The 25,894-nt window shown below is 58.6% G+C and overlaps 1 protein-coding gene across 2 annotated transcripts; it reads left to right on the top strand.

Moving 5' to 3' along the window:
- Positions 1 to 51: 51 nt before the first annotated feature.
- Positions 52 to 21,016, top strand: FGFR4 (fibroblast growth factor receptor 4). 2 transcript variants are annotated; one of them, XM_057412032.1, is made up of 21 exons: positions 52 to 209; positions 310 to 413; positions 501 to 596; positions 1,744 to 1,894; positions 3,350 to 3,589; positions 16,161 to 16,430; positions 16,534 to 16,623; positions 16,757 to 16,923; positions 17,010 to 17,133; positions 17,408 to 17,598; positions 17,713 to 17,851; positions 17,936 to 18,129; positions 18,320 to 18,465; positions 18,690 to 18,811; positions 18,908 to 19,018; positions 19,142 to 19,332; positions 19,609 to 19,731; positions 19,810 to 19,880; positions 20,152 to 20,289; positions 20,359 to 20,464; positions 20,541 to 21,014. In XM_057412032.1, the coding sequence occupies exons 1-21, from the start codon at positions 149 to 151 to the stop codon at positions 20,685 to 20,687; spliced, it is 2,982 nt and encodes a 993-aa protein (XP_057268015.1). In that variant the 5' UTR covers positions 52 to 148; the 3' UTR covers positions 20,688 to 21,014. The 2 variants fall into 2 exon arrangements, with proteins under 2 accessions (XP_057268015.1, XP_057268014.1); XM_057412031.1 differs by lacking the exons at positions 52 to 209; positions 310 to 413; positions 501 to 596; positions 1,744 to 1,894; positions 3,350 to 3,589 and adding exons at positions 14,575 to 14,710; positions 15,057 to 15,162 and having other exon boundaries at positions 20,541 to 21,016.
- The last annotated feature ends 4,878 nt before the right edge of the window (positions 21,017 to 25,894 follow it).

Below are 25,894 nucleotides of genomic sequence, written 5' to 3'. Positions count from 1 at the left end.
GGGGAGCCGCCGGTCCCCGGCAAGCTGCCCACAACCAACATGGCCACCACCGCCTCCCTCCACGGTCTCGCGGGAGGGCTCCTTACTGTTGCTAAGCGGAGGGAGCGGGCGGTTCTCGCGAGAGCTGCAGGAGGCGGTGGCGGCGGCGATGGCGGACGGGGCGGGTAGCAACGGGGACGCCGCGGGGCTGCCGGTGGGCAAGGAGGCGGGTGAGGAGCCGGGGAACGAGGCGGTGGGGTTGGAAGTGTGCGGCCTGCCCGGGCCGCTGACCCCCTGGCTGTGCGTGGTGTCTGTGTGTGTGTCCCGCAGTGGAGCGCCTGATCCGGGAGAACGGGCACATCTTCACGGAGGCGCAGTGCAAGGTGTGCAGCGCGCTGCTCATCTCCGAGTCCCAGAGGCTGGCTCACTACCAGGTAGGGAGCGGGGGCCGCCGCCCGCCGCCGCCGGGCACCGCGGGGCGCTGAGCAGCGGGCGGGCCGGTCTCTGTCTGCTTTCCGCAGAGCAAGAAGCACGCCAACAAGGTGAGGCGGTACCTGTCCATCCACGGCGGGGAGGAGCGCGGCCCCGGGAAGAAGATGAAGCTGGATGCGAAGCAGGTGAGGGGGTAGAGCTGAAATACGTGGGACCTGCTGGGCTAGAGGCTGTTATACGGCCCCAGCACTTTTATAGGGTAGATTGAGATGAGCTCTTAGGCACAAGCTCCTCCCTGTGAGGGTGCTGAGGCGCTGGCACAGGGTGCCCAGAGAAGCTGTGGCTGCCCCATCCCTGGCAGTGTTCAAGGCCAGGTTGGATGCAGGGGTTGGAGCAGCCTGCTCTAGTGGAAGGTGTCCCTGCCCATGGCAGGGGGGCTAGAACTGGGTGAGCTTTAAGGTACTTTCCAGCCCAAACCATCTTATGAGTATGAAAACACTCTTGGAAAGGAAACTGTGATAAGTGCAGAGCTTGATGGTAGGTGTGTTGCTGGGCCTTGTCCTAGCAAGCACAGTTCCTGCTGCCCTTCCCATTTCAGTAGCCTCTGTGAGTATGTCTTCCCCAGTTAAACAAACACATGTTGCCTTTTATTGATAGGCTTGCTCAAAAGGGCAGGGAAGAGCTGAATGGGAGCAACAGCTTGTCAGGAGTGTCATTGCATAACCTTTACTGCCATGAGAGCGTGTTGGGTTGACCATCTACTGGGACTCTCATTCCTGAGCGATCTGGTTTATACTTATGTAGGTTTCCTTGGCCTGTAGCTGGAGCCTGTTGGTCAGTAAAGGCACCACGTTCCACTCGGCCATCTGTCTGCCCCGTGACTCACTTGGGAAACTGATTCTTCTTCTATGATTGCTTCAGCTTTAATCCCTAACTCCCCAACATTTGCAGGCGGGGGGGGGGGGTGTGTGGTGTGTGTGGAATAAAAGCAGATGCCTTCTCACATAGTGTTAGGCTTAGAAATGACTGCTGCCGCCTGCTCTGTCGGCGTCGTGTTGCAGATGACCCAGCTGATAGCGGTGTTTGCGTTGCTCAGTTCACACCTCACAGAGTAAAAGGCTGCCTGTTCCAATTCTAGCAGCCACAAACTTAACCTTATCTTTAATCCATCCTGTTCCATCGCCCTTCTTTAACTTAACATGGGTGTCTCCAATTACTTTGTTTATTTAGACCCCCAAACCTTAGTGTTTCTTCTTAGCACAAGAAGGTTGGATGAGGTGACCTGCAGAGATCCCTCCCAGCCTCAGCCCCTCCATGGTTCTGTGTGCACAGGATAGCAAGCAAGAAGGCAGCAACGGGGAAGACAGGAACAAGTGTTGTCCCATCTGCAACATGACCTTCTCCTCACCAGCAGTGGCAACATCTCATTACTTGGGCAAGACTCATGCCAAGAACATGAAGCAGCAGTCCCCCAGACTGGAAGGTATGACTGTCTGCAGCATCTGCAGATTGTAATGAGAGGCTGTTCAAGCCATATAAAAGTCAAGAGGCTCATTGGTCCCCAAGTGTAAGCTCTTGTGAGGATGTGTGCACTCTTTACTGTGAAGCAGAGTAAGCCAGCAATACACTTCCAGAAACTTGGCCTCTCAGAAGCCTGCTTGGTGGGCTGGTGTTGGCAGAACCTTGTGTGTTGTTTTGTGTTGCTTTGTTGAGGAGAAATGCAGCTTGTGGCAGCCTTGTACCCATCCCTGTGTGCAGAAATGTTTGTCACAGGTTACAGTGCTCACTAAGAGCTTACAGGGACTGAAGTGATGGGTGAAACTTGGATACAGCAAATTCATCAGAGCTGATCAGCTACAAAGATGGAGCCTCTGGAGTTCAAGAACTTGTGAGCTGCAGATAGCTGGGGACTGGGAGAGTGTAACTGGGAAACATCAGTATGCGCTTGTCCTGACCTTGTGTTTTTCCCATGGCACCTACCACCGGCTGCTGTCGTGATGTGAGACAGTCCAGGCAGACCTCGGGTCTGACCCGGTGCAGCTGCCTGTGTGTCTCACACAGAAGAGCCCAGAGGATGGGGGGGAGACCAGCTGTCCAGGGCAGGAAGTCAGCCAAGAGCTTGGGGTGCTGTACCTGGTCAGGATGGAGGAAGAGCACAGCCTTTGAGTGCACCTGAGGGTAGCAGCTTGTGCTAGCTCCGAGCTGGGATCTTCAGGCAGATGCTGTGCCAGGGTGTCTTCATGGCTTTGCTTTGTGTTGCACAGCAAAGCCACCTCTGGGGTCAGGGTGGCCCATGGGAATGAGCCAAGCCTTCAGGAAGGGGAGGATGTACATGATCAGTCTGCTGCGTACCTTCCATTTAGGCGTGAGAGGAGCTCTCTGAGCCTTAGAAGGCTCCTTGCTCAGGTCTTTGTCACCTCGTAATGAGAGGGTGCAGGTTTCTCCATCAGAAGGGCCGGTTCTCAATGTCAGACCTGGCCCATTCATGCTATTTCTCAGGCAAGACTCCTCGTGGTTCAGGATCAAGTCCTGCAGCTGCACCATGTTTCCCAAAACATTCTTGTTTTTGCTGCACAGGGACTGGTACCCCTATTCTAGCTGGGTGGTGGTAAGAGAAGGTGGAAGCTCCTCCATATCCAGGGTTTCTTGAATATAGCCATGCTTGTGTTAAGGAGAAATAGGCAAATCCGTTGGGGGTTTTTTAACCCTAGAAGTTTTCCTGGCCTACTCTAGTCTTACAGCACACCATTCAGTTTTGCAATGTTAAGGGAAGAGGTGGGAGCAATGTGAATTTATCTAGATGTCTTACATTCTCTGTCTGGGTTTGGGTTTTAGGTGCAGTGGGCTATTTTTTTTAATGTGGGTTTTAGGGAAATAATGGGACTGTTCTTTACCTCTGAGTTCTGTGACTGACCAGGAGTTTGGATTCACCCTACAGAAGCGGTGCCCCCACTGAAACATCCTGCGGCACTCCCCACCTCTGCTGTGTCTTCTAATGAAGACAACAAGGACATTACTGACCCAGACAAGTTCTGCAGCCTCTGCCACGCCACTTTCAACAACCCCCTTATGGCAAAACAGCATTATGTAGGCAAGAAGCACAGAAAGCAAGAGACCAAACACAAGCTGATGGCACACTATGGCCGAACCCCTGATGCACCCGCATCGTCCTTCATGGGTGAGTTCTCAGCAGGCAGGGAATAAATAGCTGAATAGCTGGAGAGCAGCAGTATGTGTCTGACAGGTCTTTGGATGAGAGTCTATGTGGAGGGAGCAGGGGAGAATTGCTTATGATGAGGATCTTGATTATATGCCCTAAGATTGATTTGGTTGATGTTCTAACCCCCTGGCAGCAGAAGAGGTTTTAGATTGTAGCTACTTGTGACAAGCTTTGCGCTGTATTTTGCAATGTTGTCTAATTAGGAACGTGTCCTTTTTGGTTTTTGTCCGGATAATCCAGGGATTTTGGACAGTGCTGTTTCCAGTTAGGTGATTGCATCCAAAATGGAGAGATAAAAGTGGCATTTGATGCTTCAAAAAACATCTTTGGAGGGGACTTACCAAAGATGGAAGGAATAGGTTTAACTGCACCTGCTGCTTCAAAGCACATGAAAGCCAGAGAGATTTCTCCCTGGATGCTTTTCTGTCTCTGTGTGGGCACTTCATGTGATGAACTAATGCAACTCTCTCTGCAGCAAGCAGGAATGTGGGGGGAAAAAATAAAAAAGAGCTATTAAGGAGGAACTTTAGGCAGATAGCTAAAACTCATTTGGTTTATGATCTGCTGCTTATGAGCACTTCTACACAATGAAGGCCCTTAGAGTCCAGTAAAAGCATTAGGAGCTCACAGTAAACTCCCTTGTTCCTCCCAGCAGCCTTCTGTTGGGCCAAGAAGTCCAGTACCTGCTGGAGGCTTGAAGTAAATAATAAGCAGACAAATCATCTTTAAATCTTCTTTGAGGGCTTTGTTCTCTGTTGTAAAAACCCACACAAGCAGAAGATTAATTATTCTAATTCTTTTCAGGCCACCTTTAGATACCGGTAGCACTTATGAGAAATGAGGCTCAATTATCCAAGTAATATTCCTTCCCACCTCCTGTAGTCATGTGGGAGATGGAAGGTGCTCGCTCTCCAGCAGTACCCATCTGCTCTTCACCTAATTAGTGAGCTCTGATGAATGGTTCCAATCAGTGAGAGTCAGGCGCTGACAGTGGCAGAGCCACAGCCCAGGCAGGTGGGCAGTGTCCTCACCTGCCTGATGGATGTGTCCCATCAAGCGCCAGCAGAACCCCAGTACTTGAGGATGCAGCTCCATGGACCTTGGACCTTTCAGGAGAGGTTTTGGAGTCAGGGGCTGCTTGGATGTGATGGGCTGCAGTCAGGGGTGTTTTCTTCTGCTCTCTCTGCCCACCTCTGTGTCCTAACAGCCGTGCCTGTCCCTAAACTCCTCTCTGCTGGGACCCATCTGGCAGCACATAAAGATGTGTTCTTTGCAGTGCAACACCAAGGTATTTGCTTAAAGCTCCTCTAGGAACTGCCTGTTTGGGGTGCAAGGGGGCAGTTTAGACAACTCTGTGCACACTGCTGTTTGCCAGATTTACAACAGAGAGATCCTGACTCAGTTGTCCAGGGCAGCAGACATGAGGGCTGTAACAGCTTGTGCGGCTTTTCCTGCCCAAGTCCATCTCTGTTTTGAGAGCTGGATGTCTCACTAGAGTCTCAAACCTTCCTGAGGTGTAGGAGAAGAGTGGGGAAATGTCTGCTACATCATGTGCTGTGCTTCTCACTCATTGATTATGCTGCTCTGCACCCCTGGGGTGAGTCTGCTCTTTCACCTTAAGGAACTGTTTTAGTTGCAAGACAGGCAAGAGCCCTTCCCCAGTGAGTCCAAATACAGGAGCACTTAATGTCTTGAGGACAACTGCCAGGATTTTCCCCTGTTACAGACTCCTGTGCTGAGCTGTGCTGCCAAGCTTGCCTGGTTGGTATCTGTGACCTCCTGAACTTTAATTCCAGCTGGAGTTGTCAAGTTACACAAAACCATTGATCTGTCTGGTACTACTGTTGTTGGAAACCTTTTTTTTTGTGGCAGTTAACTGATACTCTTGAGTGTAACGAAACTGCTTGAGGAGAGAGCTTAATATTCTCAGTTGGCACCTGAGCAAGGCTAAGCAGAATGCTGCACTGTGGAGCTGGACGTTGTGTGTAATCTCCTCTGGCTGCTTTTTTTTATTGAAACACTACAATTTTACAAATTATCTTCCTCCTTTTTTGTTTATGAGATGTACAGGTCAGGATGAGTGGGAATTTGGGAGATAAATGTTGTTGCAGTGTATCGTCAGGGTTGGTGTCCTAATGATGAGACTTTTACTATGTCTGATACTCTGAAGTGTTTGTAGGAAATGTGTCTTTGCTTTTATAGATAAACAAATCCGTGTTCTGACCAGGAAAGCATTTCTGGCTTAGGGATTCTCTCACAGTGACTGGCAGTGAGGTGAGGTAGTGGGATTCGGTGACCTTCCCATCTAGTCAGGCTCTAGGTTTGCTCTTTGTCTTTGTTTTGCAGTTGTTTAACACATCAGGTGATTGATTATCTCACTTGTTTCTAACTCGGGCACCAAGTTGTTGACTAGCTGTGTGTGCTAATACTGCTGTCTGTTTCAGCTGGGAAGGGGTACCCCTGCAGCACATGTAACATAGTACTGAACTCCATAGAGCAGTACCAAGCTCACATCAGCGGCTTCAAACACAAGAATCAGTAAGTAACCCTCCTGTCTAAGAGTGTTTCCAGCCTCACTGTTCAAATCAGTGGCTTAAACATAACTTAAAATGCAGTTTTCAGTGCGTATTTCCAGCTGATTTACAAGCAGAACGGCAGGGTTTGTGCAAGCTTGTGTTGTTTGTCCTGAAGCGGGTTCACTTCAGCAGCTCCCTCTGCAGACAGCTCTGAGATGCTGCTGAAGTAGAAGGGCTCTGCAGTTCATTTTGGTTCTTGATAGCTCAGCACAGGGTGGACCTTTGCAGGGAGCATGTCCAGCCTGACACCCGTTAAACACGGTTTCTATAACAACCGAGGCTTTAATTTAATTAAAGCCTGGCTCGGGGGGAGATCTTTTTGCCATTTTAATCTCTCTTGGGGTTGCTCATCTTAAAATTTGGCATGTAGTCAGAACCAAGCCTGTATTCCTGAGCTCGCTGTCACAGTTGGTGACTTAAATAATGGCATCCCTGCATACATGATTAATAAAAAAAGAAAAATTAGGCTGCCAGATGATTAATACAAAAAAATACTTGTTCTGGACACTGTCAAAGTTCAGATCTCTAATTTCAAAGCATTTGCTAAAAGAGGCTCAGTAATGAGCTTGGATTGCTTAGAGAGGAGCATAGAAGAAAGTGGTATTGGGAAAATCCTACCTGAAGCAAGGACAGACTCCTAGCCAAATTTCCCAGACAGGACAAGAGGAAAACTGGGATCTGTTGTTGCCTGTCTGTGGAATAAGAGCCCCATGCTCCCTTGGCTCTCTGAAGTACTTGATTGGAAGACACATGCTCCATCTGTCAGCCCAGGCAAGTTTTGGCTCTTGAATGGCACAACTGGATCAGTGAATAGCAAGTATCCCATTCTAGACAGATAACACTGAGGATGTTCCCAATACACACACACACACACACACATAAATGTTCCCTTTAAGGATATGGACATTGTCCATGTGCAGCCACACAACTCCCTTTCAGAACACTGTTTCTGGATCCAGCTTTCGGCCCTGCTCCAGGCCAGCTCCTGCAGCCTGAAGAGAGGCAGGACACTCCCTCTGTAATGGAAGCTCTGTAACAGTCCTCGAGCTGTGCGCTAGCTAATTCTGCCATGCTAAAGGTGTCTGTTTACACACAGGCACAGAGGGCAAGGATGCACTTGGAAGCTGTTTCTGGCAAGTTGTTTACTTGGCTGCAGTAGGCTGTTGCTCCACTGACAGCCATGCCTGCTGAGCAGTGATTGCAGCTGGCAGGTTTCAGAGCACTTCTGACATTGTCTCCTTTTTTCCCTTCTCTTCCTTTCGCTCCCTTCAATGTCCAGGATGCCAGGAGCAGTGTCGGTTGTTGGACCATTCCAGCCCCAACAGTATGTCCGGGAAGAGTCAACTGCCCCAGGAGGCTACAGTTATTTCAGCCAAGACTTCTAGAGCAAGTTGCAGCACTGTTCTTGGAGTTGTTGGTGGCCCAAGAACGCACATCCTTTGCCAGCCCACAATGGTTTCATTATCCCTCTGGATAAGCAAAGCCCTACCCTCCTGTGTGCACCCGTTGAGCAGAACGGGGACTGAATCTGTCAGGAAAAGGATCCAGCTGGAAGAGACTTGCTAGACAGCAAATACTTCACTCCCTTAGAGTAGTTTTCATTGTGTAATTGCTTCCTGTGAAGGTGGGCGCAGTGTGAGAGGAAGTGTGTACCTGGTTAAAGGAGGGTTTGGCAACAGGCTGGTAGTGGCCACCTCCTCACTCACCAGAGCAAATAATGGATTCCTGCACCTGGAGGGCAGCCTCCCGTGCTCAGAGGTGGCTTTTGCTGGAGGAGAGCTCCTCTAGACCATAGTGAGCAGCGTGGATGGGACACGATGCAGGCTGCTTGGCTTTGTATAGGTTAAAGTAGGAAATAACCAGTGTGGCGTCTCCTTCTGTGCCTCCTCCAGTCAGGTTTGTGTGCAGGGTTCCATGAGTCACTGATTGCCATCAGAGCCTTTTGCAGCCACTGGTTCTGGAGCTGGGTTATTTGGGTCTATCTCACATGTAGTAACAACATCTAGTGTGTAAACTGCTGCTGGTGGGAGTGCAGGGCTGCAAGAAGGGTTAGAGCTTCTGGCTCACCCCAACCCTCTGCTCTGAGGGTTTCCACGTGGAAGGAAGTAACTGTTCAGCCTGGTTTCCTATGAAAACAGGTGTATGTGATCATTCACAGTGTGTGTCTTTACCCCCTGTGACTTAAAACTCAGCCAAATTTGGCATCGGTGGAGATCTCCAAGGTCTGAATGCAATCAGCAGAGGAAGGTAGAGCAGGGTGGGTTCATCTCTTAATTCTGTCAGGGTCTGCATGGAAGTGCAGCATTTTCCCTGGGGCTACCAAAATACTCTGGGGAAGGAGGGTTTTAAGGGAAAAGAGAGAGAATAAATCTAGATGCAGCAGAAGACTATAGTATAACGTAGTCAAATCATGAGCTGACTAAAAATCCACGATCTCTGATAAACCTGCCTTGGTTAGTCCTTGCCCAGCTCTCTTCAGAAGTTCTTACACATTTCTACCATCCCAGAAAAAGGGTGCTCTGTATTTCAAACCCAGAAATTAAGACTGATGGTCTCTTCATAGTGCTAATGTACCAGATCTGTTAGAAAAGGCCCCAGAAGGAAGGGCAGCACCTGAGATCTGCTGTGTGTTTTGGACGGGTTCTTTAGATGTTTTGCTTTAAGCTAAGGTATTGCCTGTTCTCTGCTAGCCCACCACAAGAGTCCAGGCGGTGGAGTGCCCTCATGTTCAGTGCCAGTGCTCTGAGTCAAGCATCCCATGTCCCAGCATGCCAGGGCGGGCTGAGCCAGGCTGCTGCCTCCTGCCTGGCCCCAGCAGCTGCTGGAAGACCCTCTGGGCCCTCAGCTCGCAGGTTGTGTGCCAGGGGAGCAGCTGAGCCGCGCTGGAGAGGCACTTCCCAAATCCGCTGGTCAGGTTAAGTGAGGAGAGAGCGAGCTGTTTGCTAATCTCAGTGTTTGGAGTGCCTGCCTTCCCTTCCCCACTCCAGGCTGTGCATGAGCTTTGTTTTCGTTTACCCTGCACAGAATCTGCCATCTTCCCTTAGGACAGGCTCCTGCTGGTCTGGGTTCGCCTTCCTAATGTTTTCCGGGCTTGCTCTGCTGCTGAGGCGTGACCTTAATCTCCTGCTACAGAGGGGAGTCCTTTTAAACCTTGCAAGCTGATCAGTGAGTAGAAAATTGTGATGACCTGAAGGAAACTGTGTGCCTGATAGCCCTGGATGGCCTCCAGCTCCGAACTCTGATGCTTTGCTCTCATCCTGCTGTACCAGGGCAGGTGCCCACTAGAAGTGCTGTGCATCGACACCAAGAGGGACCCATTTCCAGCACTGCCCAGTCCGGTGTGTCACTCCTGTCTGTGTACTGACAGCTTTGCCTTCCCCTGTACACAGTGTTTATATATCTGCTGTTTCCCTAAGGTGAAGCTCTCCAAATAGAGTGTTTATTACTACTTTTGGGTGCTGTCTCTCTGCTAGAGCCCTTCCTGGGATTTTGCCATACTTCAAAGCAAAGAACAGGATGCAGACACCTTTAAAATATTTGGGAGGGGCGGGAAGCTTGTGTTCCCATCTGCCCTCCAGGCCCTGCTGTCATCCTGTGGCACCCTGAGGTCCAGACTAAGGCAGTAAGAGCCTTCCTCTGTGCTGCTCTGGCAAGTCATGAGGCCTTGGGCACACCGCAGTCACCAAGGGGAAGACAGGACAGTCTGGGCTGGGAGGGTGCTGGCACTTGTGCAAGCTGTTGTGCAGCTTGTGCTGAGAACATCCATGATTGATGCTGGGCTGTTCTGTGCTGCCAGAGCAGTGTGATGGCAAACACACAATGCTCTGCTGCTGTCCTGTTTGAGGGCAGCTTGCTCGATGGGGCAGGCTTGGGAGGCAAGAGTGCATGGGACCAGTGTCCCCAGGAGCAGTGCAGGGCCTTGTGCTGGCACCGCAGGCGGCACTGCCACCGGCAGTGTGAGTAGTGCTGGGAGGGACAGGCTGCGTCTGCCTCCAGTGGCACACGGCTCTGCCAGGGCAGCGTGCCAGCTGCTGCCAGCCTGTCCCTCGCTGACCCCTTCCCTTCCTCGCTGCAGGGCTGTGGTGTGTCTGGCACCTCCCAGCCCTTCCATTTGTGCAGGCGCTCACTGGGACAGGTGCAGTTGGTGGCTGTGGTGCTGCCTGTACCCCTGGCATGTCTTCTTTGTCAGCAGCAGGGTGGCTGGCAAGCCCCTGTGCTAGGGCAGCCACAACCAGAGACCCTGCCAGCCATGCTGGTGGCTGCAATGCCCGCGGTGTGTCAACGCCAGCCCCATCCCTGTGCTCCAAGCACACAGACCAGGTGTGTGCCAAAGTCACTGGTGTCCCCACTCTGATGGTTGCCCATCCTAGAATCATAGAATAGTCAGGGTTGGAAAGGACCTTAAGATCATCTAGTTCCAACCCCCCTGCCATGGGCAGGGACACCTCCCACCTTCCTGCTGCTGGATGGCTCTTGAAGGGACCCCAGCACCCATGGACATCACCAGGAATGGATGGCACAGGAACGGGAGCCTTGCTGTGGGACCAGAGCCATCCCACATGCTGGGAGAGGCTGAGGATGGAGCGTGGCCCTTGTCCCCAGTGCTGGTGAGCTGTCAGTCTCATGCCCTGCCGGGCTGTGGCCAGGGGCTGCCCAGTCCCGCTCCTCCCTGCAGGGGCCTCTGCAAGCAGCACCTCGCCGGGCTGGGGCTCTGTCTCCTGCGCCGGGCCCAGCCCCAGCCCCAGCGCCTCCAGGCTGGCAGGCACCGCACAGGGCACGGAGCCACCCGCCAGCCACGTCCCCATGGAAGCGCTGCCGTCCCCTGCCCGTGCCGCAGCCAGCTCCATGGAGCCTGCCTGGCCGAGGAGCCGCTGCTCCCCCGGGGTCCCGCCTCAGCCCCGGCCGCAGCCGCAGCTGCTGCCATCCCTCGTGGCCCCGCTGGCTCCGGCGAGTAAATCAGGTGCAGATGTGGAGGCAGAACCCGGCGCCTGCTTGCGATTAGCGGCTGGGAGCAGCGGGGTGGCCCCATTTCTGCCTCGCAGCCCTCTGCTACGGGCACATCGCTCCGGGAAGAGCCCCAGTGCCACAAGAGGGGTAAGCCCGGCTGGCAAAACCTCCTGCTTGCTCGGCCCCTGGATGGGCACCATGGTGCTCAGCCCAGCGCATGGAATGTGCCACATCCCCAAGGGGAGCAGTGCCCATCCTGGCTTCATGCACCCCATTCTCTGTGCCAGCTGCAGCCCCAGTGCTTCCCAGCACAACCAGGATGGGCAGGGGCAGCAGGGCTGTAGCAGGGATGAGGCATGGCACTGCCAGGCCAGCTCCAGCCCATGTGTTCTCAACATAGCCTTCAGTGCCCAAATCCGTGAGTGCTCCTGTGCTGTGCTGGGGGCTTGGCCACAGCCAGGGTCCCTGGTGTCCCTGTCCGGCAGCCCCTGCACCGGGCCCCATGTTCTTGGCTCCCGAGAGGAAGCAGCAGATTCGTGTTTGCCAAGTTCTGCCTGGTTAAACCTTAACCGGGCCGGGCTGCTCCATTGGTCCCTCCCTGCTGGAGATAAGGATGGGCAGGCAAGAGAGACCAGGGGGTGAGCACCGCCCCAGGCCCTGGTGCTCACCTCCAGAGCAGGACCTGAACTCTGCAGAGCATCCTGCCTGCCCCTGCAGGTCCCCGCTGATACGAGGACAGTGGGTTGTGGCCAGGACCAGATGCAAGGCCAGCAGGGCTGGATGGAGCCGTGCGCTCCGGGGCTGGCCTGACCCCTCCGTGCTGAGGGGTTCGCATCTCCCCAGCACATGGCATGAGCGTGCCTGGCCTCAGCCCCCAGGCTCTGTGCGTGTACGGGGTACAGGGAGCCCCAAACAACAGCCGTTCAGGGGAGGCCAAGAGAAACTTCCAGGAGGAAAGAGCCCCCCGGGCTCCGGCCCCCCCAGGAGCCACCGTGCCACAGGTGCCACCGCAGCAGGAGTGGCGGCGAGCGCTGGGGCCAGGCACAAGGGGCGGCTGTGTTCCCGCAGCCCCGGCTGCCTTCCAAGAGCAATATTGTTGGCACCAGGCAGGCTCCCTGAGCCGGCAGCGCATACACGGGCCTTTCATGAGGGGGAGCGGGGATGATTTACTGCCTGGGGGAAGGGGCAGGGGCGGGAGAATGGAGCCCAACGTGCCGGCGCCCAGCCCCTCGTGCGTGCTCGCTGCTGCAGGGCCCTAGGCATGTAAGCGAGGCGAGGGTCTGGCCAGGGGGGTCACCTCTCCTCGGTTGGACATGGGGCAGAGCGAGTCCCCGGCCCCATCTGCACAGTACCACGCCGCTCACTGCCCCATCTGCGGGGCCCTGAGGACATGCTCCTGCCTTCTGTGGCTCAGTGGCTGTGGGGACACGTGTCCCTTGTGGTACCGCAGCTGATGGAAGCAGCCTGCGGGGTTGGGGGAGCAGGAGCAGCAAAGGAGGGTGCTGTGGCAGGGGTGCACCACAGCAGGGGTGCCGGCGCTGGCACAATCCCCGTTTGTTGAGCTGCTGGCGTGGCGGAGGCTGTGGCGGTGCTGCCGGCAGCGGGTGGCAGGCAGTGGGGCTGCGCTGCCATGAAGGGCTTTTTGTTTGCCGTCAGTTGCTGTTATAAATCAAGCCAGGCAGGCAACCCGGCCCTGCGCTGCCCCACGACAGGGAAGCGACCAGTTCCCAGTAGCCCACAGCACAGCCCTGCCATGGCCCAGCCTGTGCCAGCACCACCCTGGCCCTTGGTATGACACGGGGTGAGGTGCCAGCTGCGATCTCCATGCCCTGCTGCACCCAGCACCGTACCCACCGCTGGGGTAGGAGGGTTCTCTCCATGCCCATCCCACACGGTGGCTCCCACAGGCTCCCCTGAGTCCCATCTCTCCCCCGGCATTCCCAGCGCTGGGAACAAACCCCTTCTCTCTGGTTTTAATTTGGTTTTGGTTCGAGTTGAGCTGAACCCAACATTTTTGTGTGCTTCCGGTACGCTGCAGCTCTGCAGGGGCGGCCGCTGCGCCGTGAAATTGATGTTCTCATCGCTTCACGCGCCAGCAGGAATGAACAGCTGCTGGGGGCTGCCGGCCCTGGGCTGCTCTGGGTGCCCCTGCACCCCGGGGTGGGACAGCACCACGGGGTGGGGACCAGCACCACGGGGGCGGAACATGGGGAGTATGGTGCTATGGGATACCACAGTATCAATCAGCCCTTGCAGGGAAACCGTGTCATGGTGGAAGCTGCTGGTTTCACACGGACGAGGCTGGGCCCTGGCCCTCTTGGCGGGGCTGTGAGGGGTGACAGTGATACCCCACACCCTGCTCACACAACCTCAGGATCCATGCTGAGCATGGGCAAGGCTGTGTGTGAGACCTACCATGGCCCCAGAAGGTTTTGCTGGAAAGCAGGAAGATGGCGAAGCAGAGGGTGATGGCAGCAAGGGAGAGTGGCTCTGGAGCCAGATCTGGCCCCATGTACTGTGGGCACCCTCAGTCCTCTCTCGCTGGCAGCAGGATGCTCATGGGAAGGTGTGCCTGGGGACCATGCTTATTCTGAGGGCCTGAGTCCGGACTCCTCCAGTGCCCAGGTGTGGGCCAGTGGGCAGCGAGGCCTGGGCATAGTGGGGTCTGCCTGCCCCGGTGCAGGCAGCAGCATGGGGAAAGTGAAAGCAAAGTGTTTATGGGCCGGATTAGGGCCACTCCAACCCTGGCTGGCAGCCTGGCCATGTTTTACGATGCTCGGTTATGGGCTCCTAATGAGGGTCACAGCCACTTTATGGCACCAGCAGCGATAACGCTACAACTAATTGCAGCACAATTAGCGAGCGAGCTGATGGGCACCCAGCAACGCCATTACCCAGCCCAAGCCAGGGCTGCCCGCCGGGTGGGCACCGCTGCCGTGGAGCCCGTGGCATCAGCGGGGTGCTCCCCGGGTACCACGGGGGGGAAAGGGGATGGAAGCGGCTTTGTCCTGATGCGCTACTCCCGACCTGGGGACCCGACATGTGGGGTCTGCACGGAGGGGCGATGGGGGAGCAGCCCCGGGGGTTCTCAGCTCCTGCAGTTCCCCACCCGCGGGCGGTGCTGCGGAGGCGGGGCCGTGCCGGGGGGTGCGCAGGGGCCGCCTCTCGATGCTGGCAGGGACCTGCGGGTGCCCAGTGGCCCCCCCCCCCCCATCCCGGCGTTGGGTCGGTTCGTGAAGGAGCCGGCGGAGCGGGGCCGGTGGCAGCAGCGGCGGCTCGGGACCGGTGCCCCCCCGCTCTCTATCCCCCCACCCCTCCGGCGCTCCGGGCGGGGCCGCTGTAACCCGAGCCCGCCCCTACAAAGTACCCGCGTCCGGCGCAGCGGCGGCACAACGGAGCCGGAGCGAGCTCGGAGCTCTCCGCAGCCGCCCCGAGCCCTGCCCGCCATGGGGCCGCGGTGCGGGGCGCGGTGGCGCTGAGCCCGCCGACTCCCGGACTTTGCCCGGGCCCTCCCCGCGCTGCGCGGCGGCTCCGCCGAGGGATCCCGTCACTGCCGGTAACGCCGCGACCCTCGCCCTCGGGACGCTTCTCCCCGCATCCCGCACTGGGACCCCTCTCCCCGGCCCCCACCCCGTGCCCGGTTAACCTCTGGTCAGGAGTCGGTTCCCTACACCCAGCCGGGACCCCTCCACCCCGGAGCCGTCGCGGGGGTTTGGTGCTGGTAGGGTTCCGTCTCCCCGTGCCCAGGGACCCCCGTGCTCTGTCCCCCACTCCGTGCGCACCCGCCGTCGCCGTGCCCCGGGGACCCTGCCCCACAGTGCCCCGGGACCAGCCCCCTGCTCCCCGCCGGCGGGTCCCTGCCTCTCCCGGCTCCGCTCACCCGGGTCCTGCCTGTCCCGCAGGGTGGGAACCGCCGCGCCGGAGGGGCCTGGAAGATGCGGCCCCTGTCGCAGGTCCTGGTGGGGCTGCTGCTGGCGGCTGCTGCCCGGGGCAGGGCGATGGAGCCAGGTACGGCTGCGAAACGAGGAATGGGAAACGGGGCTTGGGACGCTGCAGTGGGGTCCTGCTTTCTGGATGCTGTCCCCGTCTGGGCAGAGAGCCCTTGGGGGTGCTGGGTGCAAGCGCCATGGCTCCGACTGCGGGGCTGGTCTGGCGGGAGCTGGAGGCACTCATCCGGCTGGGGTCCGGCTCGGAGGGTCCGCACCTACATCACCGGGCGAGGAGGTGTGGAGGCTGGAAGAGGCAGGGTGGCTCCGAGCAGGCAGTCCCTGCGCTACGGGGGCTCAGCTTGCTCTGTGGACCCGCAGCAGAGAGGGATGGTGTGAACGCTGTGGGCTGTGCGGGTTGTGCATGGCTTGGTGGGGAGTGCAAACGTCTTGGATGGTCCGTGCCTCTCGGTGGTGGGTACAAGGAGAAGGACATGTTCCAGGGCACCAAAGGGCCGGCTGTCCCGCATCCCCCTGTAATGACCATGCAGAGGACTGGAAATACACGTGTATCCCCCCAGACCCCTGCATGCAGCAGTTGAACTGTGATGGGTATTGCTGTTTTGGTGGTTGGGTTGTTTCTGCCCTCCATGTGCATGCTGCTGCTGCTGGCCATCACCAGGCAGGACACCATATCCAAGCCTCGGCATTGCCGGGCCCAGCCAGGCTGGGTGTGGGGGGTTATCCCAGCCGCGCCTAGGGCACGTGAAGGTCCAATGGTGGGTGGCTGGGAGGGTTTGGTGCCCTCGGGTGAGGCAGGATGGGCTCGAGCACCCTGCACTGCTGGGAGTGGCCCCTGCAGAAGGACGGTGGCATGTGTGGCCTTGGACAGGGACAAGCCGCTGGGGAAGCCACGTCCCTGCGCCCCAGGGCAGAGTCCGGCCCTCGCCTGCCTCCAGGGTGGCAGAGCTGGGCATGGGCTCTGTTGTACCATGTATTCTCCACACTGGGGTGGGCACATGGTGGGGTCCTGCAGGGGAGGGGTGGTCACCGGGGTGGGCACTCACGGCGTCTCTGCAGAGCTGTTTGAGAGCCCGTTGCTGGAGTCAGAAGAGGAACATCTCCTGCTGGACCCGGGCAATGTGTTGAAGCTGTACTGTGACACCAACCAGAGCGGTGTCAGCGTGGTCTGGTACAAGGAGTCCCGGCCGCTCACCTCGGGAGGCCGCATCCGCGTCCAGCAGAGCCTGCTGGAGATCTTGGAGGTTTCCTACGAGGACTCGGGGCTCTATGTGTGCCGGGCACGGGAGACAGGGGAGATCCTGCGCAACTTCACCATCTCCGTAGTGGGTAGGAGCCTCGGCAGCACCCAGCTCCCCCCAGGGCAGCAGCAGCCACTGCCCACCCAGCCCTGCAGGCAGGGATGTCCCTCCCAACCCATTTTCCTTTGCAGACTCGATGGCGTCAGGTGATGATGATGAAGACAGTGATGGGGACGGTCCTCACAGAGATGGAAAGGAGGAGCCCGTCTATGTGCACAGAGGTCAGTGCCACCCCAGGCAGGATCAGCAGCTGGGGCACTGCTGCCTCCTGCTCACTGCACAAATGGCTGGGAACAGCTCTGGCAGCCTCCATACTGCCCCTTGACTCTTGATGTACATCCCATGTCCCCCCAGCTCCTTACTGGACTCACCCGCACCGGATGGACAAGAAGCTCTATGCAGTGCCTGCAGGGAACACAGTGAAGTTTCGGTGCCCAGCCTCAGGCAGCCCCAGCCCCAGCATCCACTGGTTCAAGAATGGACGCGAGTTCCGTGGGGAGCACCGCATTGGGGGCATCCGGGTAAGGGACAGGTCCCACCTCCACAGCCTCCCCTCCTGGATCCTACTCTCCCATCACACCTCCCACCTTGCCTCCCCCCTCTGCAGCTCCGGCATCAGCACTGGAGCCTGGTGATGGAGAGCGTGGTGCCCTCTGACCGCGGCAACTACACTTGCCTGGTGGAGAACAGGTTTGGCAGCATCCACTACAGCTACCTCCTGGACGTGCTGGGTGAGTGCTTCTCTCTGCGGTGCTTGTTCTGGCTCCCTGCTTCCGCTGTGCCTGTCAGAGGGGTTGGGATCACGGGGAAGGGGCAGAGGAGCCTCTCTGCTGGCATCCCTTGCACCTAGCAGACATGGGGATGGAGGCCAGGCTTTGGTCCGCATGGGTCTGCTTTGGGGCTGGGGAAGGGCTCTCTGTGGCTTTGTTGTGGGTTTAGAGAGAGTGAGAAAGGAGCCCTTCTCTGGGCCACTGTGGTGGTGATGCTGCTCTGCTTTGTGCACAGAGAGGTCCCCGCACAGGCCCATCTTGCAGGCTGGGCTGCCCGCCAACACCACAGCCCTGGTGGGCAGCGATGTTGAGTTCTTCTGCAAGGTCTATAGTGATGCCCAGCCTCACATCCAGTGGCTGAAGCACATCGAGGTGAACGGCAGCAGCTACGGTCCCGACGGGGTACCCTACGTGCAAGTGCTCAAGGTAACAAGGGCTGGAAGCACCCAGGTCCCAGATACCCACCCTAAAGTGGTGATGGGGCTGCACAGAGCGCCCTGTGGAGGAGGGATGCTGACCATCCATTCGACTCCCTGTCAGACTGCAGATATCAACAGCTCTGAGGTGGAGGTGCTGTACCTGCGTAATGTCTCTGTGGAGGATGCTGGCGAGTACACCTGCCTGGCAGGGAACTCCATCGGCCTCTCCTACCAGTCTGCCTGGCTCACCGTGCTGCCAGGTAGGGGTGGGAGTCCTGGGGTGGGAGCTGGGACCCCTGATACACAGGAACTGTGGCTCTGTTCGACTGATTCGCTCCCTCCAGAGGAGGAGCTGGTGCGGGAAGCTGAAGCCCCTGAGACCAAATACACGGACATCATCATCTACACCTCGGGCTCGCTGGCCGTGGCCATGGCCATCATCATTGTGGTGCTGTGCCGGATGCAGACTCAGTCAAGCAAGCAGCCCCTGGAGCCCATGGCAGTCCACAAGCTCTCCAAATTCCCACTCATCCGACAGGTTGGTGCTGAGCTGGAGCCCTGCAGGTGTGGAGGAACCTTAGCGACTGACTGGTTTCACAATGTGGCACTTTACCTTGCTACCAGCCCCAGGGCTGCCCTCGTTACTGCTTCCTGAAGCTCCCTTGCCCCATGGCTCCAAGTGAGGGTCTCTGGCTCTGGAGCTGAGGTCCCTTGGGCTCTCTCCGCAGTTCTCCTTGGACTCCAGCTCCTCCGGGAAGTCCAGCACGTCCCTGATGCGCGTCACCCGTCTCTCCTCCAGCTGTGCCCCGATGCTGGCTGGGGTCATGGAGCTGGACCTGCCCCTCGATGCCAAGTGGGAGTTCCCCCGAGACAAGTACGACACTGTGTGGGGCAGGTTTGGGGCTGGGGCCGCTCTCCCCGGCTGCCCTGGGGACAGCAGCACATGGGTGATGGATGGGGAGGTTTCTGGCCACCTCTGAGCACCTCAGCACCACTGTACCCTGGTGTGCTGGGATTCAGCTTGGATGGAGAGGGGCAGCCCTGTGGGGAAGCAGAGCCATCCCTGTGGTCCCTCATGGTTCTGCCTGTCCCTGCCAGGCTGGTGCTGGGCAAGCCCCTGGGCGAAGGCTGCTTTGGCCAGGTCGTGCGGGCAGAGGCTTACGGCATCGACAGAGACCGGCCAGACAGAGCTGTCACTGTGGCTGTCAAAATGCTGAAAGGTAATGGCTCCTCCACCAGTGTCCCAGGCAGGGAGGTGCAGCAGTGCCAGGCTGTGGTGCCACCCTGCTGGCATGGTGACAGCCCTCCTTCCCCAGACAACGCCACTGACAAGGACCTGGCTGATCTCATATCTGAGATGGAGATGATGAAGCTCATGGACAAGCACAAGAACATCATCAACCTCCTGGGAGTCTGCACGCAGGACGGTGAGGGGGCTCTGCAGGCAGGGCATGGGCATGGAGCGGGGAATGGGGGCTGTTGGGTTCAGTAGCAGGCGGGATGCTGTGGTGGGGCAGGGCAGGGGCTGAGTGGAGTGGACACCCTTGCAGGTCCTCTGTATGTGATTGTGGAGTTTGCTGCCAAGGGCAATCTGCGCGAGTACCTCCGTGCCCGCCGCCCCCCAATGCCTGACTACACTTTTGACATGGCTGTGATGCCCGAGGAGCAGCTCTCCTTCAAGGACCTGGTCTCATGCGTCTACCAGGTGGCCCGTGGCATGGAGTACCTGGAGTCCAAACGGGTAGGACTGGCACAGGGACTACTTGTGCTCAGCACAGCCTTGGGGAGCCATGGCAGTGATGGAGGACCTGTGTATCCCTGGTGAACCCACTGTCCCCATAGAGAAGGAGCCCAGCCCCTTCCCCTGGGCTGCCCAGAACCTCCCAGCTACATCCAGCAAAGCTATGGGCAGTTAACTCCCCCAAAATGTGGGGCTTAAAGCCTGACCCACCTTCTGGGTGGCACGGAGCTGGAGCCACCATCTCAACCCCTCAATGGGTGATGTTCTCCCTGGCAGTGCATCCACCGTGACCTGGCTGCCCGCAACGTGCTGGTCACAGCAGAGAGTGTGATGAAAATCGCTGACTTTGGCTTGGCCAGGGATGTCCACGACATTGACTACTACAAGAAAACCAGCAATGTGAGTGGGTTCTCTGAGAGAGCGGTGAGGGATACAGGGATCTCCAGTCAGGGCTGAGCAGGGGGTTTGCTCTCATAGGGTCGCCTGCCAGTGAAGTGGATGGCACCCGAGGCCCTGTTTGACCGTGTCTACACCCACCAGAGTGATGTGTGAGTCCTGGGGCTGACGGTGCTGTTGGGTGTGGGATGGAGATGCTGCCTGTGGGCATCAGGGAAGCACTGTGGGGTTGTGCATGTACTGGAGGGTCCCCATGAGTGCTTCAGTGGTACTCCGTGGGCACAGTAGCAATCCCGTGTCGCATCCTCACCACAGCTGATGCCACCCTCTCTTCCTTGCTCCCATGCAGGGTGCAGGAGGGTGAGCTGGGCTCAGAGAGGTCCTAGGATGTGATTGACCCCACTTTGCCATGTGTGATTCCAGGTGGTCCTTTGGGATCTTGATGTGGGAGATCTTCACACTGGGGGGCTCCCCTTACCCTGGCATCCCTGTTGAGGAGCTCTTCAAGCTGCTGAAGGAGGGGCACCGCATGGACCGGCCATCCAACTGCACCCATGAGCTGTGAGTGCCAGCCAGACAGGGTGGGCAGGGCCCGCAGTGAGCCCCCGCTAACGCGCCGTCCCCCCGCAGGTACATGCTGATGCGGGAGTGCTGGCACGCCGTGCCCTCGCAGCGCCCCACCTTCAAGCAGCTCGTGGAGGGGCTGGACAAGATCCTGGCAGCCGTTTCGGAGGAGGTGAGTGGCTGGGAGGTGTCATGGGCAGCATGGACACTGACAGCACCGGTGCTGATGGTACCATCTCTCCCTGCAGTACCTGGATCTCTCTATGCCCTTCGAGCAGTACTCGCCCTCCTGCGAGGACACCGCCAGCTCCTGCTCCTCTGATGACTCTGTCTTCACCCACGACCCACTGCCACTGGCTCCGCGCCTCTTCTCCTACCCCAGCGTGAGGACTTAAGGGTGGGCAGGGAAGGGTGATGCCGAGGCTGCCTCTGCCCTCGCCGGGAGTGGGTCCAGGTTCCCACAGGCTCCCTGCTTTGTTGGGTGTGAGCAATGTGCAGGTAGGCCCCCGAGCTGCAGCACTGGGGCAGGGCGTCCTTCTCTCTGGGCTCTATTTCTGCACCAAGCCCTCAGTCCTGGCTGAGACCTGCCTGGCATTGCAGGGCAGCGGGAGCCAGAGCCTCTGCAGGGTGGGCACTGCCTGGGATGCCCATGGCATCACCCAGGGAGTTGGGCTTTGGCTTCAGTGGAAGTGTCTGTGGGCAGGAGCTCCTGCTGCGTCTGTACATAGCCACAGAGATGAATATTTATGTACATGAAATACCGACCTGATAAATTATTTTTTTGGAATAGACCCCAGTGCAGTTTCTGGGCTGCTCCTGGGGCTGAAGGGCTCAGCTGAGCTTGGAAAGATGGGAGAGGGGCTGCCTCCTCACCAGCTCAGAGCCCTGTGGGTGCTGCTGGGGAATGAAGAGGCAGTGCCACAGGTGCAGGAAGCGATGTCCCTGCTCCCACTCGCTCCGGCACAAAGCACCCTCGCATCTGTTCCCCATTAGCTGCTGCTGCGCTAAGCCACCGTGAACTGCGCTACCAGCATCGCCCTGAAACCGATCCCACAACTGCCACGGGCTCCCAGGCTGGGAAAGCGCTCTGGGGCCCGGCCCCGTGCCTGGGGACCTCTCGCACCCCCCCTGCCCGCACCCGCCCCGGGACTGCAGATAAGAGTGAGTTACAGTGCATGGCCTCCCTGGAGCCCCACACCCCTGGGAGTACGAGCTGGGGGGCTCCAGCCCCAGGCCCTGCTCTCTGGTGCCTGCTTTGTGCATCCCCCTTGGCCATGGTGCCCGGAGCACTGGCAGGGAGGACTGCAGCTGTCTCACCCCCTCCTGCCAGCCTGCTCCAGGTCTAGGGTTTCATCTAGGGCCAGGCTTTGCCGGCCATTAGCTCCAGGATCTTGTTTCCTCCTCCAGCTCCCAGCTGCACTTGCAGCCCCCCCAGCCTAAAGCTGGCTCTGCAGCATGACTTGCCCCAAGCTGGCCTGAGAGGAGGGGGGTGGCAGGAGCTGTGGGGCAGGACCTAGGCCAAGGGCAGCTGGAAAGGGGGTCCCTCGGTCCTGCCCACTGCTGTGATGGCACTGGGGTCTGGGCTTTCAGGATGCTGCTTGTGGCTGCCCTTGTGCAGGGCTTGGTTCAGCCATGGGTGCAGTACCTTGCATGTGCTGGGGAGCCTGGCAGCTCTTAGAGCTGTCCTGGGGTCCCCTCCTTGTCACAGCCCCTTGCAGGGCTGCTGTGGGGACCCCAGCCCCTGTGGTGTGCTTGCAGCCTGCATCCCCAGCCCTGCTCCCCTTTCCTGGGATGAGCCCCAGCTCCAGCACGGCAGGCAGAGGCAGGAGTGAAACCTGCCTTGCCCAGGAGGGATCCCAGCTGTCCGCTAATGTGCCAGAACCAATGCATTTCGCACAGCCCCTGAATGGAGCATTCACACGCTGGAGGGCAAACTGCCCAGCCTGCCCAGGGGTGGACACAAATGGGTGCGTGGGGAGGGGGCTCAGTTCGCCCCCACCTCATTCCAAGCTGGGGTCTCCATGCTCGGGGCAGCGTGGGGAGCAGGCAGTGCCCCATGCCTGGCAAGGTTTGTACTGCTCTTGCTTGCTGGGCTGTTGCCTTTTCCCTGGAAAATGGGGCCACAGCTGATTTCAAAGGGTAAGGCCGAGATGGGTCCATCAGTCCTTAGTGCAAGGTGGGGGTATACAAGGGGACATGGTAAATGGGGATGTGCCACCCCCTGCCATGGCCTTGCTGCTTTTCTGCTCACCTGTTGAGCAGGGCATGGGTGCAGGCAGTGCCTTTTCCCCCCAGCCCAACCTACAGCAGCTCAGCCCAGAGATGCTTTTGGGGTCCTGATGGTGCCCACCACTGTGCCCCATCCCCAGGCACCAGTGCATCCCGCATTGCTGCAGCAGCGGGTGCTGGGGGGCTGTGGGCACAGGGCAGCCGGGGCTGTGGCAAGGAGGCAGCCCAGGGTGTCCCGCAGCCCCACGACAACTGGAGGCAGTTTTTATTGTTTAACATTCCTGGTATTTTCTGTCAGGGCTGAACCAATTGTCCTTAATCCGCCAGGCTCTGCTGGCCAAACAAGTGTGGCTGAGCCACCAGCATCCTGTCCGAACGAACAGGCCCCTTTTGTGAGGGGGATTTAGCGTGTAGCCCAGTAAATCCTGCTGGTTTCCTGAGGCAGCGTTCCCACACACCACTGCCACTACACCCCCCCAACGCCCCCCCCCGCTGCCTGCCCCCGGACCCTGGCATCACTCCTGGCCTGGCCATGCCCACAGCACCCTGCTGCCCCTGCACCCTGCCTGCCCCAGCCCTGGGGGGCTGTGTGTCTTCCCTATGGGATGTGGGGTGTTAGTGGGGCTGAGGAGTTTTCCAGCTACCCCCCTGTGCTGCTGGTCCTGGGCAGAATGCTGTGGTCCCTGTGGGATGCTGTGGTTCCTGGGAGGATGCTGTGGTCCTGAGGGAGACGCTGAGTCCTGGGGGAGATGCTACAGTCCTTGGGGGTTGCTTAGTCCTGATGGATATGGCTCTGATCCTGAATGGGATGCTGAGCCCAGAGGGAGACAGCACCCGAGGGGCAGCAGGAAACCGGCTGATTCCTCATTCCAGCCCCGGGATGTGGCTCTAAGCCACTGGCCTGGAGATGCCTTCGATTAACGACTCTGTTGTGGGGCGGGAAGCCTCTGTTGTCTTTTCTCCCCAAAACAAAGGCGACAGGATTTTATCTCAGGGGAGAATCTGGCTTTTGTGAGATGCAGAAAGCCTCTGCCCCCGGGCAGGCAGGGTTTGAAAGACAATAGATTCCTGCCTTCCCGACCTGGCACTGCCCCTCTGCCTGCTCCTGCCCACCATACCCACTACTCTGTGTCCCTGTCCCATGCCTGTGCCCAAAGTGAACCACTGGTGACCAGGCAGCAGAGGGGAGAGAAGGGACCCCATGGGTCAGCAGGCACGGAAAGGGGGCCCGTGGGTGCCCACACTTGGGGGCAACCCATGCTGCTTCCCAGGCAGTGGCTGGGGCAGGGGCCGTCCTCTCCCACCAGATCCCAACACCAGCAGTTGCTGCATCCCTGGACACCACACACACAGACACCCACACCCAACACACCTCCCTGTCTGCACAAACACCCCCATCCATGTACAAGCACCTGCGCACACTATCTCATGCACATACATGCACACGCCAGCATATCACAGACTGGGTTGGGTTGAAAGTAACCTCAAAGCTCACCCAGTTCTAGCCCCCCTGCCACGGGCAGGGACCCCTTCCACTAGAGCAGGTTGCTCCAAGCCCTGTCCAACCTGGCCTTGAACACTGCCAGGGATGGGGCAGCCACAGCTTCTCTGGGCACCCTGTGCCAGTGCCTCAGCGCCCTCACAGGGAAGAATTTCTTCTTAATGATAACCTAAATCTTCTCTCAGTTTAAAGCCATTCCTCCTTGCCCTATCACTACTTGCCCTTGTAAAAAGTCCCTTTCCAGGTTTCTTGTTGGCCCCTTTAGGCACGTGGAGCTGCTCCAAGGTCTCCCCGGAGCCTTCTCTTCCCGCAGGCTGAACCAGCCGAGCTCTCTCGCGGCGGCGGCGGCGAGGGAAGCAGGGCTGCGAGCCCCATCTCCTGGCCAGCGGGAGCAGCTCTGCTCGGGGCGCGCTGTAATGGGACGAGCGGCCCCCCCCCCGCGCCGTGGAGATTTGAGCTGGTGGCAGTGGCTTATGCGGCGGGCCAGCCCTGGGACTGTGCTGGAGCGCTGACAAACTGAGCTTGGTAATGGTTTGCGGTACGGGGATGTGTCCTGGCTCTGCTCTCCACTCATCAGCCTCAACGATGGGGCTGGGAGTGGAGCAGGGTGTGCAGAGGATCCAGGCTGCAGAGCTGCGCCATGTCCTGGTGTGGATCCTACTTGTACTCACTTCGGGTGACAGAGACCAGCATAGGAAGGGCACCCAATGAGCACGGGAGCCTGGTAAGCCTGGGTTTACTTTGAGTGGATGGAGCAAAGCCCAGCAAGGGTTCAGCTTCATGGCCCAGGGCTGGGGCCCTGTAATCCCCTCAGCTGGAGATGGGGGTTGCCATGTCTGCTTGAAGGCTGGGAGCAGGGAAGTGCCTGAGAGCAACTCAGCACCCAGCTGGGCACCCTGGACCTCGATCCCTCGGGGACTATCCTATGCTGCACATGCCTGTGGCAGGGACAGCTCTCCAGCTGACCACAGCCCAGCGATGCCTCTACCATGCAGGGCAGAGGAGCTCAGCAGCGATGGTTCCTGCCCCAGCAGCTTGTGGCGGAGGTCCTGCCTCTCACTCACTGCCCGTGTGTATTGTGGGGCTACCCCTCCAAGGTTTTGAGGGGCTATGGGAGCAGCAGGGCAGGGGGTTGCAAGGTGGAAGACCTGGGAAGCCAGGCACATCTGTCCAGCTGGGAAAAACTCAGGGCTGCCTCTGCCGGCAGATGCGGGCAGCTCTTCCTGCTTGCACAGACACGGCGCTGCCGGCACAGAGCCGGGCTAAGCCTCGCGGTTCCCCGCTGCTCCATCCCCAATGGTTTCAAGCCCCGCAAGCCGCTTCCTGGGGGAAAGGGGCCTCGGCGAGCCCCGGGCAGGATGCTCTCTCCTCTCCTCTCCTCTCCTCCTCTGCTTCCTTCCTCTCCCCGGCCGCGGCACACCCCCCCCCCCCCCGCCTGCCGCGACTTTTTAACCCTTTCACCCACGCTCCGGCCGTGCGCCAGCCCCACGACCACGGCTCCCGCCCGCTTCCCTGTGCTTTGTGCGGGGTCCCCGGCGTCGCGCTGCTCCCGGCTCCCCTCCGCCGCCATCCTCCCGCAGCGCCAGAGCACCTGCCGAGGGCCGCCCGCAGCGAGCCCGGGCTGCCCATGGCCCCGTGCGCCACAGCTCCCCCTGCGCTGGGCTCTCAGCTCCCCCCCTTTGCACTGGGGAGACCGAGCGGGAGACCCCGCTGCGGGGCCGCGCTCCCTCTGCTTCGCTGCGGCGGCGGAGAGCGGCCGTGGCGGGAGCCGGGGCTGTGCATCGGATGCTGTGCGCCCGGAGGGGAACAAGGGGGCCGGGGCCGGGCTGTGCACAGCGACCGGGGCCTCCAGAGGGAGCCCGCAGTCACCCC

Source organism: Pezoporus wallicus, unplaced genomic scaffold (assembly GCF_028554395.1).
Source record: "Pezoporus wallicus isolate ANWC-B61680 ecotype Strahan unplaced genomic scaffold, APGP_CSIRO_Pwel_v1 contig_6354, whole genome shotgun sequence".
In the NCBI taxonomy this organism is placed as follows: domain Eukaryota; kingdom Metazoa; phylum Chordata; class Aves; order Psittaciformes; family Psittacidae; genus Pezoporus; species Pezoporus wallicus.
This window is presented reverse-complemented; position numbering and strand designations above follow the sequence as displayed.